This window comes from Terrapene carolina, unplaced genomic scaffold (genome assembly GCF_002925995.2).
Source record: "Terrapene carolina triunguis isolate 2854851 unplaced genomic scaffold, T_m_triunguis-2.0 Scaffold668, whole genome shotgun sequence".
NCBI lineage: Eukaryota > Metazoa > Chordata > Testudines > Emydidae > Terrapene > Terrapene triunguis.
In genome coordinates, this window is record NW_020665019.1 from 46,654 (window position 1) to 58,551 (window position 11,898).

Below are 11,898 nucleotides of genomic sequence, written 5' to 3' on the forward strand. Positions count from 1 at the left end.
CTGACTGCCAGAAGCTGGGACTGGATGACAGGGGCTGGGTCCCTCAATCGTTGCCCTGTTCTGATCATGCCCTGTGAAGCACCTGGCACTGGCCACTGTCAGAGACAGGCTATTGGGCTAGATGGACCATTGGTCTGACCCAGTCTGGCTGTTCTTATGAGATATGAGGCTGCTGGTGGCCAATCCCTCCATCTCCTGGGGGCAGGAGGACGTGGCTTTCTCTCTAGAAAACTTGTCTGCAGAGCCTCTGCCCCTAGTAGGCTCCACTCTCACTAGCTCACTGATCTCTCTCTGTCCTGGGTCTGGGTTTCTCAGGGCAGCACCACCCCTTCCTGGACAGCGGCGCTAGCAGCACCTCCTTGCTTGGACCCATCTGGCCCCAACACGTCCTCTGCCTCCCCAGGGGTGTTGCCCTAAAGTGGCGGCTCCTAAGTCTTTTTAGCCGGCTTTGTTCCAGCTGAGACTCAGTCAGTGGAAGGTCCCACATTTATCCACAAAGCAGGTGCAAAGCCTCCCCCACCCTGCCCAGTGCAGGCGTGTCCCCTCCCCAAGGGGTGCTCAGACTGGCCTCTGCTGCAAGGTGTGAGGGCAGCTTTGTGAGGTGGCCCGGGGAGCCAGCTGTGCGTGGCTCAGGATACAGCATCCAGGTAGGCAAGGGGCTGCCGGGACAGAGACATGGACTTTTACCTCCCCCACCCAAAGCAGCACACGGGCTGGGAGGCGGCTCAGGGAAACCAGCGCCTGGCTCCATGTCCATATGAACAACATGGGGTCGGTGGGGCTGGAAGACACCGTCAGACCCCCCCCGCCCCCGCCCCCATCCCCATGCCCCTCCCAGCTTGTTTGATGGTCTCAGCCCCATAACTAGACTTCCCAGCCTCCCCAAACCCTAACCCACTGATAGTCTTTCATGTACATTAACAAAAGTAACTGGTCTCAAAACACATCAGCCTTCCGGTAAAGGTCTTTAATGTAGCATCTGCTATTTACAATGATTACATGTTATTTACCTGGGTCAAGTCCCACTTCAGTTAAATACACTTTCCGAAAGCAGCGTGGCCTGGAGGAGTGAGTGCACGTCTGGGTGCTCATCATGGCTCTGCCACTGACTCACTGCATGGTCTTTGCCAAGTCACTTTCCCTGCCTGTGAGGTAGGTAGGTCAGTCCTGACCCCCTGTCTTACAGGGGTGCTGCGAGGATTCATGAAGGACTGGCCAGTGCTTTGGCACTCTGTAAACGCCAGCTGCTGTTATAGAGTATATGGGCCTGTCATGTAATGTATTGCTGTATTTCTGGGGAGGAAACAGCCTGTAAATTGCCTCCTCCCCACTGCCAGCCCACTGGGTTACTGCCTGCTTTCAGCCTTTCCCCTGAGGGGGCTGCCTCCGTCCCCTGCCTGTGGCGGGGTGAACCCCCGGAGGGAGAGTGGCTCTTCTGATGGTTGTTCAGCGACTGCCTGTGCCGGAAGCTTTTGTTGCACTTGGTGCACTGGAAGGGCCTCTCCTGGGTGTGCATTCGCTGGTGCTGCTCCAGGGACGTCTTCTGAGTGAAGCTCTCCATGCATTCGATGCAGGGATAGAGTCTCTCCCCCGCCGGGTTTGCCTGGGGAGCTGGGGCGGGGACGCCATCCCCCCACCTCCCCCATTGCTGCGGCCTCGGCCCCCCGTGGACACGCAGGTGCTTCTGGAGATGGTGTTTCTGGATGAAGCTCTTGCCGCACAGGGCGCAGTGGTAGGGCCGCTCACCCGTGTGGATCCGGTAGTGCTTGTTGAGGTTGGACTTCTCGTTGAAGGTCTTCTCGCAGGCCGGGCACGGAAAGGGCCGCTCGCCCGTGTGCAGCCGCTTGTGATCCGCAAGGTGCCGCTTCTGCAGGAAGCTCTTTGGGCACTCGGGGCACTTGTACCGGCGCTCCCCGTCGTGCAGCCGCTGGCGCCGCGTGAGCTCCAGGTGGCAGCCAAAGTTCTTCCCACAGGCGGTACAAATGAAGGACCCGTCGCTCTCCCCCACGTGGGTTCGCTGGTGTGTTAGAAGGCTCCTCTTCAGCCGAAAGCTTCGCCGACACTCGGCACAGACGTAAGTCCCCTGTCCGGCATGAGACAGCTGGTGCTTCCGGAGGCTGGGCTGGAGGCAGACGCTTTTCAGGCATTCAGCGGAGTTATAGGGTTTTTCTCCTGTCAGGATTCTCTGGGGCAGGGGAGGCAGCTGCTCCATTTGGGCGCCTGTCCCATGGTCTGCAGGTGTACATGGGCCTTGGGCTGCGTGGGCTTCCTTCTGCGCCGCCCCTGGCTTGAATTCACACAGATTGCTCCCGCATGCGGTGGGCTCTCCGGCTCCCTGCTGCCCTTCTGGGCCGCACGGACTCTCTGCTGGCTGGTCTTGGCTCTGGAAAGCCTCTTCGTCTGCTCTTCCCAGTAATGTCGTCGTCAGCTCCAGGATTTCAGGCTTTTCCTCAACCTGCCGCTCCTCGGCTTTCATCCCAATCCTGCCGGCTGCTGAAAGAAAGAGAGAATCCAGACACTTACTCAGCTCATGCAACGGAGTCAGTCCGAGATCCTCGAGTCAGGAACGGAAACTCAGCGGGGATGCTCCTGGGAAGGAGATTTGACCTAGTTTGGGGTTTGGTAACCACGGAGGGCACAGGGACGCGTAGGAGGAATCAAGCCTGCAAGCAAACTGCAGCCTCCCTGTGTCAGGACTGTGCTGCAGTTTTTTATTCTTTTTTAACACTAGAAATCCAGGAGCATCAAACCTCTGGAAGGCAGCCTGCCTTCCCCACCCTGAACAAAGCTCTCCAGCTTAGCCGAGCCGCAGAGAGGCTTTACAAAGTGCTGCTTCGCCAACCAGCAGAGCGAAGGGTTCAACACTCAGTAATGGCCCTATCCTGAGAGGGGCTACAGGGGCCCAAGGACCTTCCATGCAAAGTGCAGCACTTCGCAGGCCTGGGCACGTGATGCCCCACGCCAGCCAGTGAGCCAAGCGTCATCACACACCGAGCTAGCAGGCCTACAAGGCAGAGATGATGGAGAGTCATGTATTCTAGTCTCAGTGCAGATGAAAACGCGTGCTCAGGATAGATAGGGCAGACCGCCTTCCTGATTTTCTTTTCGGGTGCTACTGAGGGGCACAGTTAAGGTTGTTTGCCCACCTTAACTGTGAGTTTCCATACAGGAAACCCAAGCGTTTGGGGTAAATATAACTAACTCAAGCTCCTGGATTTCTGGTTTGTGTTTTATACCAATGTCCCTGAAAGACCATGGCCACACTCCAGTGGCACAGCTATGGCGCTGCGCCTGCGCGGCTGTAGCTCCACAGGGTAGACCCTTCCTGCAGTGAGGGAAGAGGTTTTCCCACCGCTGTAGTGAATCCACTTCCCCAAGAGGTGTAGCGACGTCGAGAGCAGAATTCTTCCGTCGACCTAGCCGTGTCTACGTCTACCGAACTTGTAAGTGTGGCCCAGGCCCCAGCGCGAAGCACTTTGTGACGCCTGCTGGAACTCCCCCACGCCGGGGTGTGCAGGGATTTGGCTCCCCTTTGCCTGCGCCTGAGCCACGACACGTGGTTCCCCCACACGCGCCATCCAGGCCAACAGAGCAGGGTTGGAAATGGCATTGCCTGGGCAGAGGAGGGAGGGAACAGGAGGCTCTGTTACTGTTCACAGAGTAGCTGCTACCAAGCAAATGAAATGGCTTTAAACCCGCCCCCTTCGTCACTGGAGGTGACAGGCAATGGGGGCTCGCACACCAAAGGCTCTAGGAGGAATCACTTAGTGCAAATGCACCACCGCTCCCGCCGCAGTCAGTGGGAGCACCCAAGGCACCCAGTTTTGGAGAGCCTGGCCACAGAGCTCAAGTGAAATGTTGCCCCAAGTGAAATCACCCCCCCCCACACACACACATCCACATAGGACAGTAACTATCCCCTCAGTCCCCCGGTGGGCACCGAACTCCCCAGAGCCCTGAGTCAGGACAGCGTCCAACTCTGGGACAGCTCAGGCACCAGTCGGAAGTTAAGCGCTGCCCTGAACACTGATGGACTCAGGCACATAGAATCACAGAAGATGAGGTCTATTCCAACCGTAAGGAGGTCATCTAGTCCAACCCCCTGCTCAAAGCAGGACCAATTCCCAACTAAATCACCCCAGCCAGGGCTTTGTCAAGCCGGGCCTTAAAAACCTCTAAGGAAGGAGATTCCACCACCTCCCTAGGGAACCCATTCCAGTGCTTCATCACCCTCCTAGTGAAATAGTGTTTCCTAATATCCAACCTAGACCTCCCCCACTGCAACTTGAGACCATTGCTCCTTGTTCTGTCATCTGCCACCACTGAGAACAGCCGAGCTCCATCCTCTTTGGAACCCCCCTTCAGGTAGTTGAAGGCTGCTATCAAATCACCCCTCACTCTTCTCTTCTGCAAACTAAATAACCCCAGTTCCCTCAGCCTCTCCTCGTAAGTCATGAGTCCCAGCTCCCTAATCATTTTCGTTGCCCTCCGCTGGACTCTCTCCAATTTGTCCACATCCTTTCTGTAGTGGGGGTCCCAAAACTGGACACAATACTCCAGATGTGGCCTCACCAATGCCGAATAGAGGGGAACGATCACGTCCCTCGATCTGCTGGCATTGCTCCTACTAATACAGCCCAATATGCTATTAGCCTTCTTGGCAACAAGGGCACACTGCTGACTCATATCCAGCTTCTCGTCCACTGTAATCCCCAGGTCCTTTTCTGCAGAACTGCCTCTTAGCCAGTCGGCCCCCAGCCTGTAGCAGTGAATGGGATTCTTCTGTCCTAAGTGCAGGACTCTGCACTTGTCCTTGTTGAACCTCATCAGATTTCTTTTGGCCCAATACTCCAATTTGTCTAGGTCACTCTGGACTCTATCCCTACCCTCCAGTGTATTTACGTCTCCCCCCAGCTTAATGTCATCCATGAACTTGCTGAGGGTGCAATTAATCCCATTATCCAGATCATTAATGAAGATGTTGAACAAAACCGGCCCCAGGACTGACCCTTGGGGCACTCCGCTTGATACCGGCTGCCAACTAGACATCAAGCCATTGATCACTACCCGTTGAGCCCAATGATCTAGCCAGCTTTCTGTCCACCTTATAGTCCATCCATCCAATCCATACTTTTTAAACTTGCTGGCAAGAATACTGTGGGAGGCCGTATCAAAAGCTTTGCTAACATCAAGATATATCATGTCCACTGCTTTCCCCATATCCACAGAGCCAGTTATCTCATCATAGAAGGCAATCAGGTTGGTCAGTCATGATTTGCCTTTGGTGAATCCTGATCACCTTCCTCTTCTCCAAGTGCTTCAAAATGGATTCCTTGATTTTTCCAAGGACTGAGGTGAGGTCTGTAGTTCCCCGGCTTCTCCTCCTTCCCCTTTTAAAAGATGGACACTCTATTTGCCTTTTTCCAATTGTCCGGGACCTCCCCCGATCACCACAAGTTTTCAAAGATAATGGCCAATGGCTCTGCAATCACATCCGCCAACTCCAACATGCTGGAGGGCTTGACCCCATATCCAAACAGCTGGTGGATTAATACCCAGAGCCCCGTCCGAGTGAATGTTCCTGCTGGTCCCCGAGCAGCGCTCACCCTGGGGCACCCACAGTGCAAAGAGCAGGATGCAGATTTCCAGTGCATGTGTCCTGAGCCTGCCAACCCCGACTCACAGGTGACTTCCCATTGGGCCAGGGACCTGCAGTTCCCACTGACAGGTTGTGGTCCATTGACTTCCAGGGGAACACTCCGGGAAGTGATAAATGGGCAAGGATTTGCAGGACTGGGCCCACAGTCATCGCAACTAAATGGGCAGCTCCTGCCAGTTTCTGCACACCGTCAGCTCTCGCTGGCTGCACTGCGTTAGCGGCATGCCTGGAACATGGGGCGTTCTCCGGTGCAGGCAGGTGAACTACCCCGCTCTCCCCAGCTCGGTAGTGCTGAAGATGGCACAGCTTCCCGTCTGCTTCTCAGTGGCAGGGGCTGGGAGGTGACTGTCTGCCCCCAGGGCTCCTTAGTGTGGTGAACGGTGCCGGAACAACAGTCTTGGAGGCTGCAGTATGTGCTTTATCCACAAAGCAGGCACGGCACGGCACGGCACCCGTGCAAACTTCCTTCGCCACACAAGGGCGAACGGAGCTGTCTCCAGGGCCTGTCTAGTCCGTGGCTTCTGTGTCGGATTAGAGATGGGGCCATCTGTCCTCCACTACAGGGCACTTCGGCCGAGGCCCCTGTACAAGTTTGGGTGGCCAGGGTGGCACGGGAGCCAGGTGCACAAGGCGAGAGCTCCCCCATGCCCGGGGATCTCAGCTGGCCCGACCTGGCTGCTTTTTGCCCCCTTCGTGCCGCCCGAACACAGGGGTGCGCAAAGGGACCCGAATGCACCGGCCCGGCTGGCTTGTGGGGTGTGACTGAGGCTGTTCCCACAGCGAGCGACGCCCCCTGCTCGGATTCTCAGTGTCGTTTATCCTTCCCCGTGCTCAGGAGCGGTGGCTGCTCCTCCCAGGGGGTGCTGGCCCCGGTAGTGCTCCGACCCAACGCATTCCCCCCCACGGAGCTGGGGGAAGCCCTGTCCCCGCACTCTGCACCGATGGTTTCTCTACAGGACTCGGGTGGGCAGCAAACCCCTCCCCAGGGACTCTATGCCTGCAGGGTCTCTGCCTCGCCTGGCCCAGGGCCGGCTGGCACCTGGGTGGGATGGAACAGGTGTCACTTGGGCACAGTAGGGGGCTGGCTCGCCAAGCCCAGCTTGGGCCGGTGCAGCCTGAGAGGCCCTGGGTCCCCGCGGCCAGCCCCGCGGTGCCCTCGGCAGGCTTGTGCAGGAGACGAGTCCTCTGGTGCTCTGCCAGGCTGTCCTGGCGGGCAAAGCCCCGCCCACACCGAGTGCCCTTGGAGGGACCCACTGGTGCGTGGCCAGGTGGCACAGGCGGACGAAGCTCCTCCTGCACTGGTGGGGCAGCCCTCCATGGCGTGCACCCACTGGTGCTGCGTTTACTCCTCAGGGACAAAGCCCTGGCTGCAGGCAGCACACATGGACTTGTGCTCTCAGAGGTGGGTCTTCTGGTGAGCCAGCAGTGTGTCCCGCTGGCTGAAGGCCTTGCCGCAGGCGGGGCAGGAGAAGGGCTGCTCGGCCGTGTGGGGCTCGGGGGGGAAGAGCAGGGGCCGCTTCTTGCGGAAGCGCTTCCGGCACTCGGCGCAGGTGAAGGGCAGCTTGCCCGGGGGCATGTGCTGGTGCTGGAGGCAGCACTGAATCCGGCCGACGCTCTTGCCACATTCCCTGCACTTGGCGGGCTTCTCCGCCAACAGGCTCTTCTTGGGGCTTAGCAGCAACTGCTTCTGCCCCAAGCACTTCCCACGCACGGGACACGGGCTGGGCCGCTCGCCCCCCACGGCTCTCTGCTGGCCCCCGGCCGCTCGGAGCTCCCCAATGCCCCTCTTGCCCTGAGCCGACCGTCCCAGGATGCTTCTCTGCCGAGCCGCAGGGCCCTCGCCAGGGCTCTGGACCACGGTCCCTTTGGACGTTGCACAAACTGCCCTGGGGGGGCTTGGGCCCTCGCCCCCCTCCTCCGCACGATGCTCCTCTGCAAGTTGGAGCGGGATCTCACCTGCTGGGGCAGAAGAAAGCAGCCATTATTCACATCACCTGCCAGGGAGGGAGGGAGGGAATTCTGCGATTCAGGGGCTCCTGCTTTGGAGTCAAGGCCCATGAAGTTGGCCGTGGGGAGCGAGCTGGGACACTCATCGAGGTGCTGGTTTACCGGCCCGGGCTCTGCAAATTCTTTCTTCCCCTAGAGAAGGGCTGAGGGGAAGTTTTCCCCATCTCACTGTCTGAGGTGCTGGGGTCGGACCTGGGCCTTGATATCACCAGTGATGAGGCTGCTTTGAGCTACTCTGGGCTTGCAGAGCAGCCTCACCTGGCCTGCTGGGAATTTCCCAGGTGGAGAAACGGTGGAAGGGCCAGGCCTACGCCACCCCCCCGGCAGAGGGGCCGTGCTGGAGGGGGATGGGAGGGGCCCGATGATACCGGCGGCCCGTTTGCAGTCGCAATGCGCTGGAAGTTGGCTCTGACCAGCTCCTTTAGCCCCTCACTGGTTCCGAGCTGTTGCTCTCCAATACTCACCTGCGCTGGGCTCTCCAGGGAGCCCCCTTTGCTCCAAAGTCGGTTGAGTCCCAGCACACGCCTCCGGCTCCGGTTTAACCCAGGGGGAACGGTCAGGCGCAGGAGCAGGAGATTCTGTTCCCAGGGAAGAGCAGGCTGGGAATTAGCAGACGGTTTCTAACATCCTGGAAGGGGCTCCCGACAGAGGTGGAGGCAAGAGAAAGGGGTTTGAAGGTGGAGCTTGTATGTTTCTGAATGGGACGGGTTAGTCTATCCAGGGTTAAATGCACTTGACTACAGACAATCTGGTTTTGCAGGTTTCGTAAAGGGCAGGCACTTCTCAGTTGTGGGAAGGCGTGAAAGGAGGAGTTCAACCAGCCGTGCCTGGCACCAGGGGACGCTTTGCTGGAAACATTAAACCGGAACCATAGCCGATGAAGTCAGAAGGAAAATTCCTTGCTCAACTGGCCCAGGCCAGAGAAAGGACAACTCCAAACTGCCTAATCCCTGGCTATTAGCGAAGAGAATAGCCGGCGATAGGACATCACTTGTTTGTGAGAGGGTATGAAGGGATGAGCTTCTAAAGGGTTCATTAGCGTGTCTGCCTGTCCAAGCGGGAGCCGCCAGCGTGGGTTTGAGCACCCCGGGGCCTACTCCTTTTTGTGAGTATCCTTCGTCAACATCTGTACAGGCTTATCAAGGTTCGTCATTGTCTGGATGTGGCAACTCCTGGCTAGTGCGGCTTTTAGCCACGTTTGGAGCAACTGTACAAATTCCGCTTGGATTTAATACGGACATTTACGGCTCAATTAGTATCTGGTGCCACCCTGAAAAATCAGGGCTATAAACAAACTTCCAGCAACGGGTTCCATGCTGGGGTGGCCTGCGATAGCGGGGACTGGACTCCGGGTCCCAGAGTCCCTTCCACTCCTGGGGGATTACGTTCCAGTTTGGTTTCTACTCCCACTTCCCCCCGAGTTGGGGGTTTAAAGCCGGCACTGGCTCTTGCTGGAGGAGAGAAGACACCTCTTTCTAATGGATACAAAGGTGTTGGTGAGGCTCAAGAGGAAGCAGAAAACGAGGGGCTAAGACCAGTGGTCAGACTATCCAAAGAGGGAAAGGGGGAGGGGCTCTGGGGGGTGGCAGGGCCAGGAGGGGGCGCGACCGGCTGGCTTGCGGCCTGTAAACTAACACCACGTTAGGGAAGTTGAGACCAGACGAGCAGAAATGGTAAAACGGTCCGGCTGGATTCCCCGCTCGTCTCCTCACGCCCTGTGCCCAGAGCTCTCGGCTGCTACTCACCAGGGCTGGGGCCTGCAGGGGTTCTGCCTTCTCCACAGACCGGCCGATCCTGCCCACACGGCTCTTCCTCTCGTTTAACCCAGGACGCGGCATCGGGGGGGACAATCGGAAACTCTGTTCAGGGCAAAGAGGATTACACCGTTTTCCCCGCTCTCGGCCGGAGCCAAACACCGAGCTCAGGCCCCACCACCTTCGCTGTGGACCCCTCCTCCGCCCCAAGACAAGTTCGGCGATTCCAAAGGGGGGGATTTGCTGAACAGCCAGAACACTAAGGGACACCCCCGCCCTGCTGGGCTTCATGAACGCAGAGCACGTGCACTAACGGCCAGACGGGCCAGGCTCCCACGCTGCAGGCAAGGGAGCGAGACAACATCCTCTCTGCACGCAGGGCAGGTCCCGTCCCAGCTCCTGAGCAGAGGGGCTGCTCCCTGCCAGCCCCCACCGGGGCACTGCCAGCCCCACACGAGGCGAGGCGACCGCAGGGCATTGCTAGTGAAAGGCAGGGGGACAAGCCAGCAGAAGTCGGGTACAGCAATGCAGAGGTGGGAGCCAGGCTGCCCAGAGGGTAAGAAAACTGCTGCTGGTCCGTGGAGACGGCTGGGCACAGACATAACAGCTCCGGTTTGATTACTGCAATCGCCAGCTCCGAGACGGCGAAATCCGTTACTCACCCGAGCAGGGGCTTCCACTGATTTCGTTTTCCCCAGAGTCCCCTCGGCCCCCGCAGCCCGGATTCTCCTCCTGGTTAATCCACAATGAAATGTCTGGTGCAGAGACGGGGGATTCTGTTCACAGGAAAGAGAAGGGCTCAGATTTTCAGAGGGGCCTAGGGGAGTTGGGCACCCAGTTCCAATGGACTGTCAGTGGGAGGTGGGGGCCCAAAGTCGCTAGGCTGCTTAGCCAACCCAGCCAAGGCTATTAAGGGTACGTCGACTTTCGAGCTGGACGTGTAGCCGTGGCGGTGGGAGGGGCTGGCTGCCCCAGGTACATCTGTAATGGCTCAGATGAGATCGTACGCGGGGCAGCTCGTCCCTCCCTCCGTGCGCCCCCACCGCTACACTTCTCGTTAGCTGCTCGTTAGATCAGAACTCCCGCGGGTACGGCTCCTTGGCTGGCACTTCCCCCTTCCAGCCAGAACGCAGACACACCCTGCCTGTTTCTCCTCCCCGCTGAGAGCTGGGCCCAGGAGCGTCACACCCATCTCCGCCCAGCACCGTGTTTCAGAGGGGGCCCGCTCGGAACAGACGCTAGCGCGGCTCGGGGGGGAGGGGAAATGGAGGGCTGCAGACGGGTTTGATGCCAGAACGGTCAGGAAGGGGGAGGGGAGTTGAGGTGGGACGGGGGGAGAGCTGCAGATGGCACTGGCCGGGGACAAGGACAGAAATGCACGTCTGGGGAGGAGCCGCACGTTCTGAGAGCTTGCTAGAACTTCAGCTTCCCTTTGCTCTAGTGGTTCCCCCGGGGGCTGGGCGAGCCTGTCCGCTCTCAGAGCCCGTTCAGCACGCGGGACGTTCTGCAGCACGCAGGCTGCCAGGGTTCAATTGTGTCACTGCCCCTGGGTTGTTCCAGGCTTTGGGATCTCAAAGGAGCTTTTCTCACTTGCTCCTTCCAGAGAGGTCTTCTCTCTTCTCCCCGCCCTGCCTAACCTGGGGGGCAGCCAGGGGAAATCCCGTGCCACAGGGTATCTGCTCACAGTTGGTCAAACCAAACTAGGGGGAGGGGGGAGAAAGCGGTTTCAAGATCCTGATCCGGATTTGTGGCTTCATCCCATCACTGCTCTTACCCGCTGGCTGGGATTAGATTAAAAAAAGCAAAGAACAGGAATAAAACACACACAAGACGCTCAACCTCCTGGTGCAATCTCAGGGATTTGGGGGAAGCAACGTCCATTTCGCCCGAATTCCCCCAAATGTTCTCCTGTCCCTGGCACAAGTGTCAGAAAAGTGCCCACTGAAACAGAGGGAATGAAGGAGCTCGTGAAGCTTTCATTGGATAGAGCCATTTAACTTCACACCTTGTGCGCGTTCGCCAGGCAGTCACACCTCCAGCACCGGGAATGCCCCGGCAGCCAGTGGAACGACCACTGGGAACCCAGCTGAAGCGAGAGGCCTCAGGGCTCATTTCGGAGCAGTTTCAATGTACCTGGGCTGGGGTCTGCAGGGATCTCGCTCTCCTCTGAACGACCTTGATCCCCGACACACGGCTCCTCCCCTCGTTCAATCCGGGACAGGAGGTCAGGTTTGGAGATGGCATAGTCTGCAGATGGAGAGAGACGCTCCAGGGTTTGAGTCACACAGTAGGATGCTCATTACAGATCATGATCAGTGGTTTTAAATACCGAACCCCCGACTGCTGGGGGTGACAGGCGATGTGAAGAGAAGCTGCACTGTTACAGGGATACCCTGCACGGGGGCGGGCGCTGTTCCTCTGATGGGTGGGACTCTCTGATTCTTCCCAAGGGAAGGGGCTGCCATGGGCACAGGAAGT

The 11,898-nt window shown here is 58.3% G+C and overlaps 1 protein-coding gene across 1 annotated transcript in view; it reads right to left on the reverse strand.

Moving 5' to 3' along the window:
* Positions 1 to 971: 971 nt before the first annotated feature.
* The window catches only part of LOC112102183 (zinc finger protein 282-like), a 12,552-nt gene continuing 1,625 nt past the window's right edge, over positions 972 to 11,898 (reverse strand). The window contains exons 3-8 of the mRNA XM_029913484.1: positions 11,554 to 11,715; positions 10,083 to 10,196; positions 9,412 to 9,525; positions 8,131 to 8,244; positions 7,062 to 7,618; positions 972 to 2,554 (exon numbers count right to left, since the gene is read on the reverse strand). Of these exons, the coding sequence (XP_029769344.1) occupies positions 1,271 to 2,554; positions 7,062 to 7,618; positions 8,131 to 8,244; positions 9,412 to 9,525; positions 10,083 to 10,196; positions 11,554 to 11,715 (2,345 nt within the window). The 3' untranslated portion in view covers positions 972 to 1,270. The remainder of the gene's footprint in view (positions 2,555 to 7,061; positions 7,619 to 8,130; positions 8,245 to 9,411; positions 9,526 to 10,082; positions 10,197 to 11,553; positions 11,716 to 11,898) is intronic.